Here is a 19,489-nt window from a genome sequence, read left to right on the forward strand (position 1 = left end):
TGCCTTCATGGCTCTTGTGAATGTGCAATGAAGTCGCTAAAAGTAACTGTTTTTGAGTCCACCTGATGCAAAGCGCAGCGCGAGTGTCATTGAGTGTTTCCAACTGACGCAGTTGTCATTTGCAAGCGCCCACATTGTTTAGATAGCAAATGCACTTGCGCCCATCTGTGCGCCCATGGGAGTGTTGGCCTTAAAATGAGGTCTGGCCAGGCAAATTGTTGGCACACTGCTATCTTTAGGCAGCAGAAAGCGATTGCGCCAAACAGGTCTAAAGTCAACGGCGCAGTATTTGACTCTTATGTTAACTTGTTATTTTAAAGGCGCATTACTCTGATGGTGAGAAAGACAGCAGTGTAACTTCATTCATTATTTAAATCTCCCAACACGCCGACAGGATGGGTCAGGAACTAATGTTAATTTATGTTCTGTGTACTTCTCCACAAACAGAAGGTCCCACACACAGTCCAGGTTCATACAGGGAAACTGTTAGGAGCAAAGCAGCCGTCCACCTGATCAATACTGAGCTCCATCAGAGGTCTAAATTATTTTAGAAGCTAAAAGTTGAATTCTGAGTTTCCTCTGTCCTGTCATATCAAGTTTAAAACTTTTCTTTTTTGCTGCTTTAATATCCCACAATATTTGCTGTGACTTTATTGCGCCCAATGAATGCCATCAGCCTCTCTAATCATAAAAGGAAATCTTTAAAGAAAACACTCATACAGCAATAAAACACAGAATAAAGAAAGCACTGGAAGAGAGAGAGATGTGACCCACAACCTGTTCATCCAGCCAGTGAGGATCCAGATGTTTCATAGAGGAGACAACGTCTGTCTGTTACCAGACTGGAGTTCAGACACTTCACTGATATAGCACAGAGCTGCAGAGGAACATTAGGCTTCATGATCAGAGACAGTTTTTATATCACGTGTACACTTCTGTCAGCATCCCCCCCTCTGCTGTGAGTCGGCCTTTCAAACAGTCAATTATGATGGAAATGCACCAAGGAACAAGTGCACCTGGCTTTTAAAGGGGATGGGAGATGACACTCTGACTGGTGTATTGTCATGTTACACCGATAACACACCCATAACAAATTCACCTTTTGAACCATGTGCCTGGCGCAATGACAATTTTTTCCGCCGTTAAACTAGCAAAATTGGAGTTGGCCACACCCCAAACGTGTCACAGCATGCGCTTAGATTTTTTAAAATAGGGCCCAAAGAGTCATCCTTAAAGGGTAACTTTTTTAAAAGGTATTTTTTAACAGTTTTTATGAAGGGGTGGCTTTCGCGAGAGCAGTATAGACGGGTTTCTGTGCAACGTCATCACTAAGATGTGCGCGCAGCCAGGGGGCAGAAAGCAGCGGCGTATCAGTTTATACGGCATATCTAGCTGCAGTGTTGGGCAAATTACTCAGAAATTGAAATGAGTTACTTTTTACTTATTACTCTTTAAAAAGTAACAATATTACTTTACTTATTACTGGGTGTTAAAAGTAAATTGACACGTTACTCGTTCTGTTACAATTACTTTCAACCACCACACCCCATCCTTAAAAGTGACGGGAAACCTGTTTAGCAGCGCATTTTAGATACGAATCCACTTTTACTGGAACAATAATTAACCTGAGGCGTCACTGCAGCCTCTCAGACCAGAGGATGCTGTATCGTATAAGCTATGGATATAGGCCGACATTTTAGCTAATGGCGTATTCATAACAGCATCAATGAGTATGATTTTTCAAAGCATTACGTTTTTTAACACCTGTCTGAGATAAAAAAAAAAATCAAGCAAGCGTCTCGACTTTTGAACTAACGTTACTGTTTTGCACATGCGTTTATAAGAGAAGTATTCAGCTTTTACTAACACAAAACATAGCTTAACGCCACTCTCCCCTGCCGAGGGGATGTTTCACGTTGCTGTGCTGCTTTAGCAGATGCTTCAATACAAAATTGTTCGCGGTTGGAAACTTTTTGCTAGTCGCACAGAGTTCTTGTATCTCTAAGTGTGACACAGCTAGGACAAATGGCAGTACTTACAGCTGTGGAAAAAACACCTCTTTCCATCGTTCTTCCTTTAGCTTTTTGGCTAGCAGCTGATTTAAACAATACGTCCGGTGTTGTTTTGTTTCTGGTTAAGGAATCCTTTCCAGAGTATTGTCAGACACGTATAATAACAATCTGAGCCTGTCAGCTGCAAAATCAAGTATTTTGACAGGGTGCAATTGCCCGACTGCAGCACTCTCGCTCAATACTGGACCAATTTCAAAAATGGTGTCTCAGTTTGTCACAGACAAAAAAACATGGGATAATTGGGTCCAGGTTGAAAAATACAGAAGTTACCCTTTAATTCATCCCATAATACATTTTGTGCCAAAGATATAGAAATGACAAATGATAGTGCAGCTCAGGAATGAAAGTTCAGGGTACCAATTGCTATGTTCTAAATGCAAGCAATATAAAAAACAGCCTAATTACGAGTGTAATGCCTACTGTAGTGTAATAACAAGTAGTCTCATGCCTTTATTCATTTCAGTTAGTTAAGACCTTTCATATCATTTTACTTTAAATTATGAAATAAAAGCATGTGCTCTTAAAATAATGCTCACTGAACGTGTTTCAAGAAAGTTAATTGTAGTTTTTTTATATTCTCTTTTTATTGTCCAACAACCATCTCAATGCAGTAAAGGTTTCTTCCACTTAAGTTTGAATGGCTTCATTTTTATTTGTAAAAATGAACTGACTTGAGGGAGGAAAGGTACCAGAGTAAACTGCTTTATACTTGCTTAGGAAGCAAGCAATTTTTTTTTTATTTCAAGAGCTCTGCAGTACTTCAAGGACAGGACACTGGTGAAGCTCCTCTTGTTCGGTGTGGGATTTTTTAACATTCACATCTTGTCTGTTTGCCTGCAGCTTTAAAATACCCACTATGGGGTATTATTCAGCAGCTGTATGGCTTCATATGTGCAGCAGTGGCCTGAATCAACTCTGCTGGAGAGATCGATAGCTTTTCCAAGCTTGATTAGCTTCTAATAGGCTGTTTGCTCTCCTGCGGGCAGACTTGGACTGTGGAATCCAAATGTCCTGTGTCTGACCTAGCTGTGGAGTCACCGCTCACCACCACAGAACCAGCACACACCTCACACACACACATCCTCTGTGGTTTGGCCCTCAGACCTCTAAATAGCATGTGGATGGATGAATTGCACTCAGAAACATCAGCATTTCTAGACAGTTAACACATCCCTATTTAATACAGTATGCATAATTCAGAAGCAGAGCTAAGAGTGAATGACAGCTTTCAGCAGATCAAAGGGGAGCTAAATACATCCGAGTAGATATTGTATCTGTTTCTTAATTCTTCAAGAGTTTATATTCAACTTCAAACACGTGTACTGAAGATGTACTGTTTGCCATGAACTGTTTTTGCACAAAATTTTATTTTCTGGCAGTGTGTTCCACTGAATGCTTTACACCAGCTGGCCATGTAGCCAGATGGTTCTACACTGGGGAAAAAAACTTTATTTTATCTTTATCTATGTCTTTATATATCTATATTTTTTATCCACGATGGGATGGCAATGTAGGCCAGTCATGTGGACCACCTCTGTAATCCAGACAGACATTTTTTGACAAATAATATAAATTTTGTAGACATGTATGGTCCTCAGAGGATGACTTCTAAAGACTATGGCGATCCCCCTAACTTTTTATTAAATGCCATCGTCAGGTCAAAATTTTAGTTTGTCCAATAGTGTGGTTTAGGGCCACATACTGTCCCTGCACACACTGACACTCCCATCAGCCTCAGCCTTTCTGTTTAGTGCTAACTAGCATGCCCACACACAAAACTAAGCTGGGGTATATGGTAAACAGGATATACAGGTCAGCAGTCACACTCACACCGATGGACAATTTAGATGGGCCAATTAACCTGACCTGCGGCTCTGTGGCAGGAAGCTGGAGCACCAGGAGAAACCCAAGTGGGGAAGGCGGAGAACATGCAGACTCTTGCTAATCAACATGATGTTGGCATTGTCATGTAAAAATGTTGGTGTGCTGATGTTAGTATTTGGCTCATATAAGTATATTTGATACAATGCCATTGACTACCTGAAACTACCACTATATGATGTTATTTAGATGACTGTAGAATGATAGTAGTCATGTTTCTTTTCCTACTACAGTCTTCCTTGTGTTTGATGTGATCCCTATCACCACTCTGTTTACACCTGCTTTATGGAGGCAGAGGATGTTGCCCGCAAAACATGTATCCTCTTATTATATGCATCCTCTTCCCTTAAATCCAAATGCAATAAGTAGAGGGGCGTACTGTGTAAACATTAAAATAACCCACAAACTGTGACTCCAGTCAGGTGTGCCTGTTAAATACATCGCTTGACTCTCGGGCATGTGCCTGGGTTTGATTTATTATTATCCCAGAGGACAATACAAGGGCATCAAGAAAATAAAAAACCCAAAGAAAGATGTTCCTGAAGGTTCCAGGTTCACTTAGTGGCAATTAGATAATTTCATAATTATAGATTACACAATATAAACTGAAATAAGGTTTTAAGGTGACAACAGCATTATTACCTAATCTTCATCTTATACAGGGACCCTGACATCATACCTGCAGATTCCTGAATAGATTTATGCTTAAGTCACCTCAACTTCCTTACTGATTACTAACTAATACACAGTGTACAAAAACTCATATATGGCCTGGCACATTGAAGACAGGCTCCTGCATGAAGTATGTACTGAGTTACCCGAGACCTCCCTCTAATTCACCCGCAGGACCATTCGGAGCTGTCCATCGGCGCTGCGGCCACCATGGCCCACGAGATCGGCCACAACTTTGGAATGAGCCACGACCACGATGGCTGCTGTGTGGAGGCCACCGCTGAGCAGGGAGGCTGCGTGATGGCTGCCGCCACCGGGTGAGCCTCAGGCGCTGCAACAAGCTGTTGTCGCTAACAGCTTGACATATGAATTACAGTTTCATCAGCTGCAGGAAAAAAAACATATTAATGTGGCTGCTTAAAGAACTTATATTAGATATATACTTAGATATAAAACCAAATTCCCGTACTGCTTTATTATGATCATCATTGAGCAAGGCAAAAAAAGAATAATCTATGTAATATAATTTTGCTGTCCCTGTCCAGGCATCCATTCCCACGTGTTTTCAGTCGCTGCAGCAAACGCGACCTGGACAGCTACTTCCAGAAGGGAGGGGGCATGTGTCTCTACAACATGCCCAACATGAAGGACCTGGTGGGGGGCAAGAAGTGCGGGAACGGCTTTGTGGAGGACGGAGAAGAGTGTGATTGTGGAGAACCTGATGTGAGCATATTTGTTCATTAGTAGATGTCGGAACTACCCCAACCCCATAAAACGGTCACTTCAAATGTTATTTTCTAAAAGGTCAATACTGGTGGTTTGGAAGGTTTCTTCTTATTTACTCCATTCTATGGTTTTAGATGTTTAATTTTTAATTAATGTTTCATTTCCATTAATTTCCAGATGGTATGATGGAATCAACTTGCAAAGACTTAAATTATTCATGACTGCAAAACTGACCTCATGTTAGCTGTGATGTTCACCTACATCAAGTAGCTTTGAAGTTTACTTATTGCACTAAACTGAATAGAAATCAGTGGTTGCCTATTGACAAAAGAATCTCACCACCTTGGTGCAGTAACTGTTCTGAAGACTTCAATCATATCACACAAATGATGATGTTCCAATTCTCTTGAAAAGTGGCCAACAAGAACCCAAAAGCATGACACAGAAGCAGGCGATAAAACAGATGAGGACCCCCTTGAAAATGAGATGATACATCTCAAGGGGTTATCCTGAATTAAATTCTAAATTTAAATTCTAATATGCTTCATTTCAGAGGAAAATATTATACTTTTGGTCACTAGTTTCTAGTTAAATCACTGCGCCCGACTGTTGTTTGTCAAGAAGTAGTTCCAGCACGTAACTCCCTCTAAAACCATTCATCGTAATTTTCAAACATTTCTGTTTTTGTGAGGATTAAACAAACAAGACGAAAACAACAAATCTATCATATTGTCAACCATTAGCTTTAGAGGTATTGGTATGTGTATTTTTGAATTTTGGAAACAGCCAAGCAAGTTCTTTCCCCCTGCTTCTAGTCTTTTATGCTAAGCTAGGCTAACCACATCCTGACTCTAGCTCTGTTCCTAACGCACAGACATGAGACTGAAATCTCTCACTCTCGGATAGAAAGAAAATTAAGTATTCCTTTAACATGTTTCTCTGTGTAGAGTGAGTTGCTGCCATTTGCTGATCTACTGATCAGCTCTAAAATGTCAATAAGGACATGAGAGTGAAAGTTCATTCTTATCCTTGGAAATAGTAGTTTGACCAAAAAAAAACTAAACTCTAGGTCCAGTTAGTAGCGTTTTTCAGAGTGTGCAAACTGTATATGCTGCTGGAAGACTGTGAGATGTGGTTAGGAAGCAGACCTTGACTTAAGATTACTTCGTTAAGCAAGTACAGGGTAAAAGGCTAATGTAAAACAGCTCACTTGCTGACTCTATGGCAACATTATACTTCCTGTTTGCACCACCCAAAGCATGAGGGGAATTGTAGTGCCAAAAAACATAAAAGAAAAAGAAAAGGAGTTTCAATATCCATGAAACATGAGCTTTTTCATATAATATAAAGTGTGTGAAGTATAACATGAAGTATTTATTCTATTTGTTGGTTTTGAGATGTCACTGGTGGGGAAAGGAGCTGTTTTTCACCTCAGGTTTTACCCCGCATAGTGCAGCGTCATTGCGGCCTCATCATAAGTGTGCTCTGCGTTTCTTTTGTGCAACACAGCTGAGAGACTGCTTAAAGTTTCCACATATCAGAATAAAGTGTTTATGCTCAAAGGTTAAGTAAACCTTCTTCGGTTGAAGCAGCAGAGCAAATCGAAAACAGAGGAAGCAAATTGGTCGCTGACATCAGCAGCGCTGCTCACGGGGCTGTTTGTTATGACTCCCACTCAGAGCAGAGCTGACAGTCGCTCAGGCAGCTGACAGGCCACCTGTTCTTAGCATTGCAAATGAGACAAACTACAGAAGGCTGCTTAGTGGTCGCATCTTGTGATTCCCCCCACCAGTAACAAATGTATGGTTACCTTGCATACATATATTCATGCAATCCTCTTTTTCTTGATTTTCATGAAAGAGTCAGAATCCTTTCAAAACCAAATCTTTTACTATCACCAGTATTTTTATAGTTACAGTAATTTTATTTATCGAATAAGACAGCGATGTACAGAAAGCGGGAGTGCTGAAAGTCACAGAGAGACATTTCACTTTCGGAATTTAAACAACACTGGCTCAGTCTTGTTGTTCCAATGAAAATCACACTCCAAACAACTCAGCGCCTTTTGTTGTTGTTGTTGTTGCCCATAATCCCCTCTCCGTTCCTTCTGGCTGCTATAATTGGCTTTTTTGCTCTTGCTCAAGTCAACTCCCACATTTGTTTTGAGTGTAACCGTGACTTGGCAGAGGGTGCCATGGCAACGGGAGATGTTGTCTTTGTGTACGACACAAGAGCAGCAGCAAAGTCACCTGGATTTTTTTTTCTTCTTCCTGCCAACATCTGTTGAAATTGTGGTTTGTCAGTCACAGTTGCCAGTCATCTGTCGTCTTGGAACTGCTACTCAGAAGTGTCTAATGAGTGAGTGTGTTTGATAAGTAACACTTTCTTACAAGCTTCCCTGTATAAAAAGATTTGTCTTTTAGTTGTTGAGCCCTCCAATGCACCGTTTGAGCTCTGCCCTTCTGGATACTGAATGGTGCAGGGCAGCTGGACAGAATTCATTTAATAACAACCTGAATCAGAATCATAATCATAAGGAGCTTTATTGCCAGGTAGTGTTTTACAAATATGAGGAATTTGCTTTGGTGATAAGGTGCTACATGTAGACAATGTAGCATGACTACACTGTTTTAATAAATTTATGAGAATTAATACCAAATTATGAATTGTAATATTCAGAGAATATTCATTCATAAATCTCTCGAGGGGCACTACCCGATATTCCGTTCGCCCAGGGTCTCGGGACTCCTTGAGTATGGCTAATAATTAGACAATTATTCACTAGTGATCAGTTAGTTAACAATTGCTCAATTATCTTAAATCAGTCAGTCAATCTCATATCGAAGGGGTAAATTCTCGTGGCAGGGACTTGGAGACGGGCAATACACATACAATTACTTGATTACAGTGAAGTTTATTAACTAACTAAGGTGATATAAAAATGTGGTTAAATAAATCAAAGAAATAAACTATGAGAAGGTGGAGTTCTATTGTGGGGAGGATTTGACTCATACGGCAGCTAACGCAATTAGATGATAACTCGGTTAAATTTGTCTAGGAGTTTCAAGGATTAAATATACTGGACTAACCAACTTGGTTGACTTACGTAACACCATTGAAAACAGACTTTATTTGGTAAAAGCAGTGTATTTTATTCACCCCCCTTGGTTCTTGCTACAAATTTTTAAATGTTTATTGTTCACAAGATTGTGTTCAGCATCATCCTTTATCAGGAGTATGATGGAAAAGTGGAGGGCAGAGAAAAATCTACTCACTTGAGGTTTACTGAACTTTGTGTTTAATTGAAATTTAAGTCTATTTATGCTTTTGATGTGAGAGATGCCAAATGTCAATGTGACAATGCTGAATGGAATCAATAAAAAGTTAATAAAAAATAAAAAACTTAAGAAAATATAAAACTATAGAACAACGATTAACAATTAACAACAAATATGAGTTTGCATGTTCTCCCTGTGTCTGCGTGGGTTCTCTCCGGGTGCTCCAGCTTCTGCCCACCGTCCAAAGACATGCAGGCTAGGTTAATTGGTGTCTCTAAATTGCCCTTAGGTGTGAATGTGAGTGTGAGTGGTTGTCTGTCTATGTGTGGCCCTGCGATGGACTGGCGACCTGTCCATCAAAACTGTGACGTGATTTTCAAAATAAAACATGCTGTGCAGACTCCTATATTACCAATAAATACAGTTAAAACAGAAACAAAATTTACAATTTAACTATGTAGCCCTATTTAACACAAAAGCACAAAAACCAAGGACAAGAAATCAACAAAATCTGAACAGGTAAGTAGAATCAGGCAGGCAAAACGCTCTTATTCTGAAATGCTCCTACTTGTAGGCTATGTAGCCGAGCAGAGAGCTGAACGGCTTACAGAGAGCTTATCAAGAAAGGACAAATTAACAACATGTCAACGTGGTGCAAACTGAACGCTCCGCTGCTAAAGCACTTCCACTTTGAGTTGACAAAACCGCGGCACAGCCCCGCCTAGGCCAGTTCGGCTGACTCCATCATCCCACACGTTTTGGTTTTCATATTTATTTCGTTTGTTGTTGTAAAATGTACCTGATTGGTGAGTAGGGCTGTAACAGGAGGCGCATGTCGCTTGTGATTGGCCAAAAAGTGAGTCACACAAGGATGACAACAGATTGAATTTATAACTGTTTTTCTTGAAGATATAAAAGCCATTCATTTTATTTATTTATTTTTAAATCAGTGATTTTGAGGGCGTGCCATACTAGTTGCTAGTTGTTGTTGTTTACTTTATTTATACCCGTAGGTAAATTTGTTTTACAGTACAATGCCATAGAATGTCATTGCATACTAGTTGCTAGGCAAGTATTATGATGCTTGTGACACAAATAGGTTACGGAAGTAAAGGCTGGAATACAAATGAGCTGTTTTCTGTGGGAGATGGTAACTCCCTATGGGGCGGACTTTGGGCTTTTTCACTTGGCACAAAAAAAGATATATAACACAATAAAGGAAAGGGAAAAGGCCAAAAAGCACAAAATGACGTCTTGAACATTTGTGACTGCTGACTTCACATTTATTACCCTTTATTAATGTATTAGTAACCATAGTGATTATGGTTACTGTTGACTTGATGTTTCACTTGATTAATGTCTTTTTTACATTCATAACTCATGGTTGTTTTTTATAATGGATTTGAAACTGATATGTAATGCATTATTAAATCATGTATAAACATTAATAAGGCCATTTAAAAAACATTTAAACCTTTTACTTTTAAACCCTCAGTAAAGGGAGAGCTACTGCGTTAGGAAGAGGTACTGTCTGGTGCATATATGTTGAAGACGACGTGAACTACAGTTGACTGGGTTTGGGCCTGAGTGTGTGTACACTTAGGGAATTCTGAGCTGTGTTCACTTAGTTGTGATAACAAGATTGTGTGTGTGTTTGTGTCTGTTTGCAGGAATGCACCAACGACTGCTGCAATGCTAATAATTGCACGTTAAAGGAGGAGGCTCAGTGTGCCCATGGAGTGTGCTGCGAGGGCTGCAAAGTAAGAAACACACACATACACACACCTGCAGTAGTCTCTCAGCACCATTAATTCACTGTCAGTCATCATGTGAGCGTGTTGACTTACTGTACCCTCAGCGAGTGTCAGCGCCCATCACAACAGGGCTTGTCGTCTTCACATCACACCTACACTTTCCATCTCTGCTCTCATCTCACTGTTCTAATGTGCAGCCTGACATCCCACTGTAATACCCAGGACTGTGAACGCAAATTCTACTGAGCTTTAACCTGACAGAAGAAACTAAATACTGAAGATGGCAATAAATGATGCCCTGTCTGCAGAAGAGAAACTATTCTTCTTCCCATCAAGTCTGTGTTCTTCTCATCATAATTTAGTTTCTTTGTTTTCCATGCTTTTCATGCTGCATATGGAATATATTAGTATTCTCTCATGTTTTACACAGAAATACTCGTTTCATATTTTAGCACATTTGAATGTCTTTGCATTGTTTGTTACAGTTCTATTTCCACTGCTGCTATTTCATTTTTAGGTTGATTTGTAATCTCCTAAAGACTGTTTTTAATTTGTTTCAAAATTCCCCCTAAAGCTGCGCTATGAAAGGTTTTTATATAAACACTGGATGACAATGTGTAAAGTGAAAGGTGTAGATCAGGGTGAGACCCTTCAGCTGTACAGAGTTCTTTTAGCCTCCTTTACAAGGTACAAGGTTGTTTATTAGTCTTTATACAGCACAAGGTGGCATTACACAACATATAGGTCTACATTAAAACAACATCCATCCATCGTCAACCGCTTATCCTGTGTACAGGGTCGCGGGGTTAAAACAACATATATAATATTTATATATTTATTTATAACATATAAAATAAAATAAAACAGTACATACAGTTATTTATATACAAATATACATACACATATACACGCCGAACATTCACTGTGGTGAATGTAAACAGTAGCAACCAGATGATAATATGAAAGTTTCAACCTCACAATAAATAGTCTGACATTTGGAAACAGAGTCCATCTTGACTGCGTTTGAGCACCAGTCATCATCGATGTAAAACACAGAGTCTGAGTGCTTGATCTAGGATGTTGATGGGGCAGGTCTCTGTATAGATGTGGGCACAACAGTCTATGAATTCTGTTGCTTGGTCAACAACTTGGTCAAGTGCCATTATGTCCAGACTGGCTCTTTAGGAGCAGAATTAAGTCCAAGCTGGGCCAGCATGGCTCCTATCCTGGCTCTCTTTTCTCTCCTCTGAGCGATCACCGCACCCGCCATGGCGCCTGGTCCGGTTGTTTGGGCCGGGTGGATTGAGTCTGCTGCTCTTTAATTCAAAAACCACGTCTTCATCTTCCAATGACTGTATATGTCAGAGGTAACGCATGTTTTGGCAATAAAGCCGAAGAAAACGGGTAAAAACCAAAAGTGTAGAGAAGTTTGAAGGAACTATCGCCTGCTGCTTCTACAAGCACTGCCGGTTGCCATAGCCTTAACTCATTGTTTTAGTTTTCTGGCCCACTCTAGTCTGACCAACAGCAGCAGGCAGCTGTTTTCAGTGAAGAAGCTCTGACAAAACCTCTGTACACCACCTGCTCAGCAGCAAGTAGCGGCAGACACAGTTAGAGAAAAGCTGGTGAACATAGTGGAGCCAGATCATTTTCTGTTGGTGGAGACCAAAAACAGAGCTAAAAGGAGAGTAAATACTTCATCAGGTGGACACAACACACAATCCAAATAATTAGAATAAAGAATAAATAAAAATCTTTATTTGAATAGCACCTTCCTTACAAGAAATTCCTCTCGAAGTGTTTTACAACAAAGAAATTCCATGCACCAACTGCTTCACATTAAAAAAGACATAGAATGAACATATAAACAGGGATAGAATGCCATCATTAATGTAAAATATGTACATTATGACAATAACATATTACATATAGTTATCCATCTTGAGTGCACTGTTCCCTCAATGGAAATTTGTGGAAATTTAAAATGATATTGCAGGTTAGATAAAAAACCTTGACCACACAACACGAGTTTGTAAAGATGTATCAGTTGTTATATTCTCTGACCGTTTTTTGCTCTGCCATGGCTAAAATAACCTGCTCCGAAGCTATTGGCCAAAAATGAGCTAACGGGCTCTTATTGACCCCCTTTCCTCCCACTCTCTCTCTCTCTCTGCATTAGTGTAGAACATTCATGGTATCTTAATTTTGTTTTTTGTATGAAGCACCAGATTCCCCAGGCTTGTTGGAATGTCATTAGTTTGTGACTCATTTGTGATTTATTAAATGGAAATTTACCAGGGGATATTCACCATTTAAACACACACATCAATTAAGATAAGATTTTTTACAAATAAATCTACAGGAAAGGGTTCATCCCTCTGAGATCTTTGTGTTATTTCAGATGTCTTGTGCTCTCTCCTCCCTCTCTTCCCACTGCCAGCTAAAGCAGGCAGGTACCATGTGCCGGGGGCCAGCGGGGGCGTGTGACCTGCCAGAGTACTGCACCGGGGCCTCTCCTTACTGTCCTGCCAACGTCTACCTGCTGGACGGCTCCTCCTGTCAGTACGGACTGGCCTACTGCTACAACGGCATGTGCCTCACCCACGAACAGCAGTGCCTGCAGCTCTGGGGCTATGGTATTGAACCACACAATATGGACCATACACTCAACCAGCTCACTCAGTATTACAGACCTGTCCGTGCCCACAGACCAGTGCTCGTTTAAGCACTCTAAAAAGAGATTTACCAGTGCAGATAAAGGTCAGTGTTGTTATTTTGGGATTTAAATCGCTTTGTACAGTGTAACAGCTAACAGATTTAACAACAGCCATACTGTACTGTATGTCAGAGTTGATTAATAAAATAATTAATAAAAAGCACTCATCAAAGCCAGACATATTTGTTATTTTCCCTCTCAGATGTGAAGGCTGCATTCAGAAGCATGGAAGCAGCCCAACATATAAGAGTGACATCTTGACTTTAATGTGCATCATCTTATTTTATTGTTCTGCCTTATATATGCCTTATTAGTTTTTGACTAAAAATTATGCTTTCCTGTGACAGTTTAAGTGCCACTGTTAGAGGCATTTTCAGATAGAGTTCTAGAAAAGAGATGACTTTATAAGAACAAAGTTGTAATGTAAAAAAAGTCAAAACATTATGAGGATGAAATAATAAGATACAGCAATAAAATTTCATTCTCAAAATATTACTTCTCTTTTTCTTTTAAGATTACCACTTTATTTTTATAAAGAAAATATCCTCTCTCAAATGATTTTAACTTTGTCAGTTATATCTTTGTCCTGTAAGACTGGTATGCATTTGGAAATCTTCAGTGAACAGCCAGAGGACTGTTGAGGTCACTGAAGTTTGTGATGGTGTTAAACTGTATTGCATTATAAAGAGAGGCGTTTCTATTATGTAGTCTACCTACTACCTCTAGCTGTTGTGTTAGACTACATTAGTTTAAGCTAGGTGTAGCAATTTCACCTTCCAACAACTTCAAAGCTGTATTATTTAAATGTTGTGTGCTTATTTAACTCATGTAGTAACAGAAATAGTAAAATAAGACTTGTTTTAGCATGAGTTAGCTTCGGAGCTATTGTAATGAATCCACGCACAGCATCTGAAAAGTGCTGTCCCCAGAGTGGAGTTGCCATGTTGTACCTCTGTTGAAACTCCACTGTGAGCAAAACCCATCTGATAGATGGTTTATTGAACGCCTAGTGTTTGAAATTGATATTGATCTTTTCATCAGACTCTGGCTTTGACACCAAACAAGCATATTTCCCAAAATGACTGACTGTTCTTAGAGTCTCATATTTGCAACACTCCTCTTAGCCTCTCTTCCTGGAGTTGTGTGTACGGTGGGCACTATCTTCATGATCATGTCTACAATAGACAGGCAGGTGAGACCAGCATTAGCTGTCAAGTCTTTTGCCAAGAGCCTGTGAGTCAGCACAAAAACATCTGTTGTCTGTGAGGGAGAACACTGGTAATGTTTTTAGCCTTAATAACAAATGTAAATGGCCTGTACTGAGTTCTAGTCCAACCACTGAAAACACTTTACACTACATGTCCCATTCACACATTTATATACTGATGGCGGAAGCCACCATGCAAGATTACTCAAACTAATACACTCACACACCGATGGCACAGCCTTCAGGAGCAATTTGGGGTTCAGATACCTCAGCAGAGCTGTCGGGCATCAAACCGCAGATCTTCTGATTAGTGGGGGACCTGCTCTACCTCTGAGCCACAGCCTGACTTCAGAGGGCTAATGTGATACGTTGTGTTTCCAGGAGCCCGACCGGCCCATGATGCCTGTTTTGAAGATGTCAATGCAGCAGGGAACGCCTTTGGGAACTGTGGGAAAGATGAACATGGAAACTACATGAGGTGTGACAAAAGGTAAGAAATGCTGGTGATACTGACACATCATAACACACATAAAAAAGCATAGGCTACTCTGTACAATACAATACCGCACACATACGAAGGGCACACCTTTGGAGCAACTAGAGGTTAAGTGTCTTGCTCAGGAACACGTATCACAGTGGGAATCGAACCCAGGTCTCTCACACCAAAGGCAGTCTTAATATCCCCATAGAGACAACTTATTCATTTTCAGAATCTGAATGCTTTATTGATCTCCGAGGGTGAATTCTTTCTTGCAGATACTCGCAAGGCATAAAAAGAATAGAAATAATAGGTAGTTGAAGTTAGTGAGTAGAGAATATAATAAAGTATACAAATCTAAGAATATAATAATAAATGATATAGGCCCTAGTGTAATAATAATTAATAGTAATGAGTTCTGGCAGTGCTGAGGTGTAATGGATTAAAAATCCGTAACTCAGTAAAGTTGAAGTGATAAAGAAAGAGAGAATGATGAATGAAAAGTGGAACAATGTCTGACATTTGTTATATGTCAAGAATTTTATTCAGAAATCCATCATAGGCCTACAGGTGCGGATATACTACAGCACGTCGTTCCAATAAATCAAAGGATTGTGTGTCTTTGGAACAAATCTGTCAAATGAGTTAGAGGCTGATGTGCGGATTGTTCCAAACGTAGAAGCGGCAGATATGCCACATCTTTAAACAGGGGTGAAACGCACCGAAGCCTCGCTTCACTACGGTCACGTGACATTGACGTTTTGAACCACGCTTTGGAGCAGTGTTTCAATACTTCTGTGCTTCGGGATGTCGACACAGCGTCGACACATCAGTATTGAGCGTCCCATCTCTAGTCATGGCGCAGTGGATGAGACACATGCCTTTGGTGTGACAGACCTGGGTTGAAATCCACTGCGAGACGCCATTGTGTCCCTGCGCAAGACACTTAACCCTAGTTGCTCCAGAGGAGTGCAACCCCTGCATGTAGAGGAATTGTAAGTTGCTTTGGATAAAAGCATCTGCTAAATGAATGAATGTAAAGTAAGCCCTAACAGCTGTATAAGGCTGTATTCTGTCAGACTTGGTGTTTTCAGCTTGTTCTGCTTGCAGCTTTAATGAATCTATGACAGTAATCCTGGTTTCTTACTGCGCCATTTCCCCCCACCCATTTTGCATCAAGTCTCGCACTACTGTGCTGTGACTTGCTGGGCAGCAGTAGCTAAGTGGGAAGCTTGGGGACCGGAGTGTGGCCAGTTCAAGTCCAGGGCACTGCCGAGGTGCTCTAACACCTAACTGCTCGGGGCGCTGCAGTGTGGCATCCCACTCACTCTGACATCTCTTCATATCAGTGTGCTCAGACCCGTGTGTGTGGGTTTAAATTACCAACAGAGTGAAAAAATTTATTTCCCCAAGAATAGCCAAGGCAAGTTTATTTGTATAGCACATTTCAACAACAAGGTAATTGAAAGTGCTTTACATAAGACATAAATGCAACACGGAAATATAAAAAAAGTTTTAAAAGTTAAATAGAAAATAAAAACAGGCAGGTCTCCCACCTTTGCTTATTTTACTCCTTTAATTCTCCATCTCCATCTTTAGTTACTTAGGGACCCTTCTGTAGATACAGTCGTCACTGTAAATCCAGATTGTCCACGCTACAAACTCTGGTAAAAGCGGTTGACTGTCAGGACCGGGGCTAGAAACTCAGACGCAGACCAGAGTATGAGCAGTGTAAGGATTTATTAAACACAAGGGAGAGACAGGTGTGGCTTGGGGATGGGTGGTTGTTCCAAGGGGCATGTGGTCCTGGTTCCAGAGCTCAGGGGTTTTTATGGCGCAGGAGGGAATCCGAGTCAGGCATGGGCAGGTATGCTGTGGTCGAGACAGAAAAACACGTTAATAAGAATTCAAGGGTCCAGACAAGATGCTGATTGTTCAGACTGGGCAACAGGCTGGCGTGTTCGTACTGTGTGGTACAACGATCCGGCGGGGACTGGAAGGTTGGGCTGGTCTTTTAAGGTGGGTTGATTGTAGGCTGAGGCACTGGTGTGCTGATTAAATGGATGAGTCTCAGGTGCGTCAACAGGAGCTCAGGCAACCACGCCCACCAGCAGCCCCAGAGCATGAGGGAGGAAGCAGAACACAGAGAGACAGACAAAAACCAAAACACACCAAGCACACCATAGCGCCCCAAGGGGAAAAGAACTCAAAACTACAATCACACACACATCCCAACAGGAAGGTCAGGGTCCCGACCGGGGGTTCGTGACAGTTGACAGCGGGCCCTGTCTTGTTGGTGCTAATTAGCCGTGTGTTAGCATGCTCTTGTCCACTGTTTTGGGTCCACGGTAAAGTAGTGTCATTCCCACATAGTCCATTCACTTCCACATTCACTTCTAACCTGTGGATCTTGGTTTCCAGCACTGCAATTTTCTGTAGAGGTTTGTGGAAGTCATCCCTGGAGAAGGGTGGCATCTTGTTGCTAATTAGCATTAGCTATAACGTCCTTTTAATTGAGATAATTATTATTCTGTCAAATACAAACTTAAGAAGAGGCCAGAGTGAAATTTGAAGCAAAATTATATTATTGCTTACTTACAAGATGCTTATTAATCATTCAACCTAAACCTCCTCGTCAGACTGCTCCCTTTCTACAGTCCCCCTCTTCTGGCCTCCTGGTTCTTTTTATACAGCCTATGGATCATTGTCCTTGATCTCTGAGTAGGACAGCAGGACCAACAGAAGATCTGACAGTGTGTCAGACACTAGACTGGACGGCCAACTACCCAGCTAAAAGCTAAAAACAAAGTACAACTTTTGTCATTAGCTCCTAACTCTAGCAGCTTTACACGCCTTATTTCATGGGGTTTTGCACCAACCTGCCTGCTTGCTGCACTTTATGAAAGGTATGGAGCAGATTTTATCCGCCTCTGAGCAGGGGAAGTAGGTGACAGACACAAGACAGAGAGACGGGACGATGTGTTTGTGAAAAGCCACAGCCGACATGCCGCGGCACGCCACTGCTTCCTGTAAAGACCGACCACTATGTGAAAGCACCCAGGATTGTGGGATAAAGGCCTTTTCACACGGGATAAAGCTGCAAACTTTTTCTTCAGTATGAGGAAACGACATAAGCGACATAAATGCAGAGATTCATTCTGTGCTGATCTCCGTATGAAAGCGGCTACACTCTCACTCTCCCCTCCCGGCTCCTGTCCCCTAATGCCCACCCCTTACAAATCTATGCCAATCAAACCCCTGATCCGTGTGTTACACAATTTTAGATAGCTTGGTGCATCGGGGACCAATTGCAACCAAAGTATGACACACAACCAGCAAGAACGCCGGTCTGCTGCTCATTACAGTCAAATAGAAATTATATGCCAAATTTATTTACCCGCCAAAGTGGCGGGCAGCCTTCCAACATTTGGAAAAACAGAAAATCCACCCACATTTGGCAGGTGGGGGGTGTTAGTTTCCATCCCTGATCGATGGTAATGTAGTAATAATAATACAATATATATATTTTAAATCCTTATCTCTACAGAGGGGACGCATTGCAGTTTAACCCATTGTTCTTTACATGACATTTGTATCTCAGCAAATCATGTATTGATAACCTTAACTTCATTCTGTTGTGTTTAGCTCAGCGCTGATAGGAAAACGGGGGATTTGGAGCCAGGTGCAGACACCAGGCAGAGCAGATGCAGATTTAAAGAGTTTATTAATCAAATGTGACGCTTACAACGGTGGTGGGGCAGGCAGTCCAAAACAAGGCAAAGTAAATCCAGACAAAGATAATCCAACACGGCAGAACAACTTCAAAGTAACACAGAACCGTTGATGAACTTCAATGAACAGATTACATTCAATCTTGAACCATGTGTTCCCATCAAGAAAAACAAAGGATTAGAGATCTGAATAAGATAACAACATAGCAAAATTATTTAAAATTAAAGTATAACATCCATCCATCCACCGTCAACCGCTCATCCTGTGTACAGGGTCACTTAAGATAACATTTGTTATCTTAACGAATGCCCCCCAGAAGTATTAGTGTAAATGTGGTAAATTATCTAATCGATCTTTCCTATTTTGTAATAAAGACCAACTAGAATGCAACAAGTCACAGGTGAGGGAGCACCTAGGATCTCTATCATCCTAGGGGCACGGCTGTGCTCCCAGCTAGCATCCAATCACAAGGACGCATCAAAGTAACGTAGAGTACTACTAGTAGGAGAGTACTAGCCAATCACAGCACAGTGTGGCTAGATTGTTAAGCACATTTTTGCAGAAGTGAGTGTCTCATCATTCATCCCAACACGCACACTCAAACACAGAGTCGGGCACTTTGCACACAGGCCTCTGAGAGGCGGTTTCCCTGGCACAGTGCCAGAGCTAATTAATGGAGCCAAATTAGCCATTTAGCTATGTAAATGAAGCTGTGGATTAAGGTGGTTGACGGCTGCCTCACATGATCCACCACTGCCCACATCCATTATGGAGTCCCCCAGGAGTCATCAGAGTGTATTCTGGCCACTGAGTCAGAGAGCTCATTAGAGAATATATAAATGCTGCTTGTTGTTAAGACATCGGAGTAATCTACATGCAGCCTCTATCTGCCAATCATTCTGTAATCCTCTGCATTTGTTTTCTTCATGATAGGATACATATGTGTGTGTGTGTGTGTGTGTCTTTAACAGTT

The 19,489-nt window shown here is 41.0% G+C and overlaps 1 protein-coding gene across 1 annotated transcript in view; it reads left to right on the forward strand.

Annotated features, from left to right (window-relative positions):
* adam19a (ADAM metallopeptidase domain 19a) overlaps window positions 1-19,489 on the forward strand; it is a 210,938-nt gene that overhangs the window by 158,060 nt on the left and 33,389 nt on the right. Inside the window, exons 11-15 of the mRNA XM_038731082.1 lie at window positions 4,800-4,942; window positions 5,171-5,348; window positions 10,300-10,389; window positions 12,824-13,019; window positions 14,688-14,796. Of these exons, the coding sequence (XP_038587010.1) occupies window positions 4,800-4,942; window positions 5,171-5,348; window positions 10,300-10,389; window positions 12,824-13,019; window positions 14,688-14,796 (716 nt within the window). The remainder of the gene's footprint in view (window positions 1-4,799; window positions 4,943-5,170; window positions 5,349-10,299; window positions 10,390-12,823; window positions 13,020-14,687; window positions 14,797-19,489) is intronic.

The sequence above is a fragment of the Micropterus salmoides genome, unplaced genomic scaffold (genome assembly GCF_014851395.1).
Source record: "Micropterus salmoides isolate LMB-PRFRI ecotype aquatic unplaced genomic scaffold, ASM1485139v1 Ms_hic_scaffold_2, whole genome shotgun sequence".
NCBI lineage: Eukaryota > Metazoa > Chordata > Actinopteri > Centrarchiformes > Centrarchidae > Micropterus > Micropterus salmoides.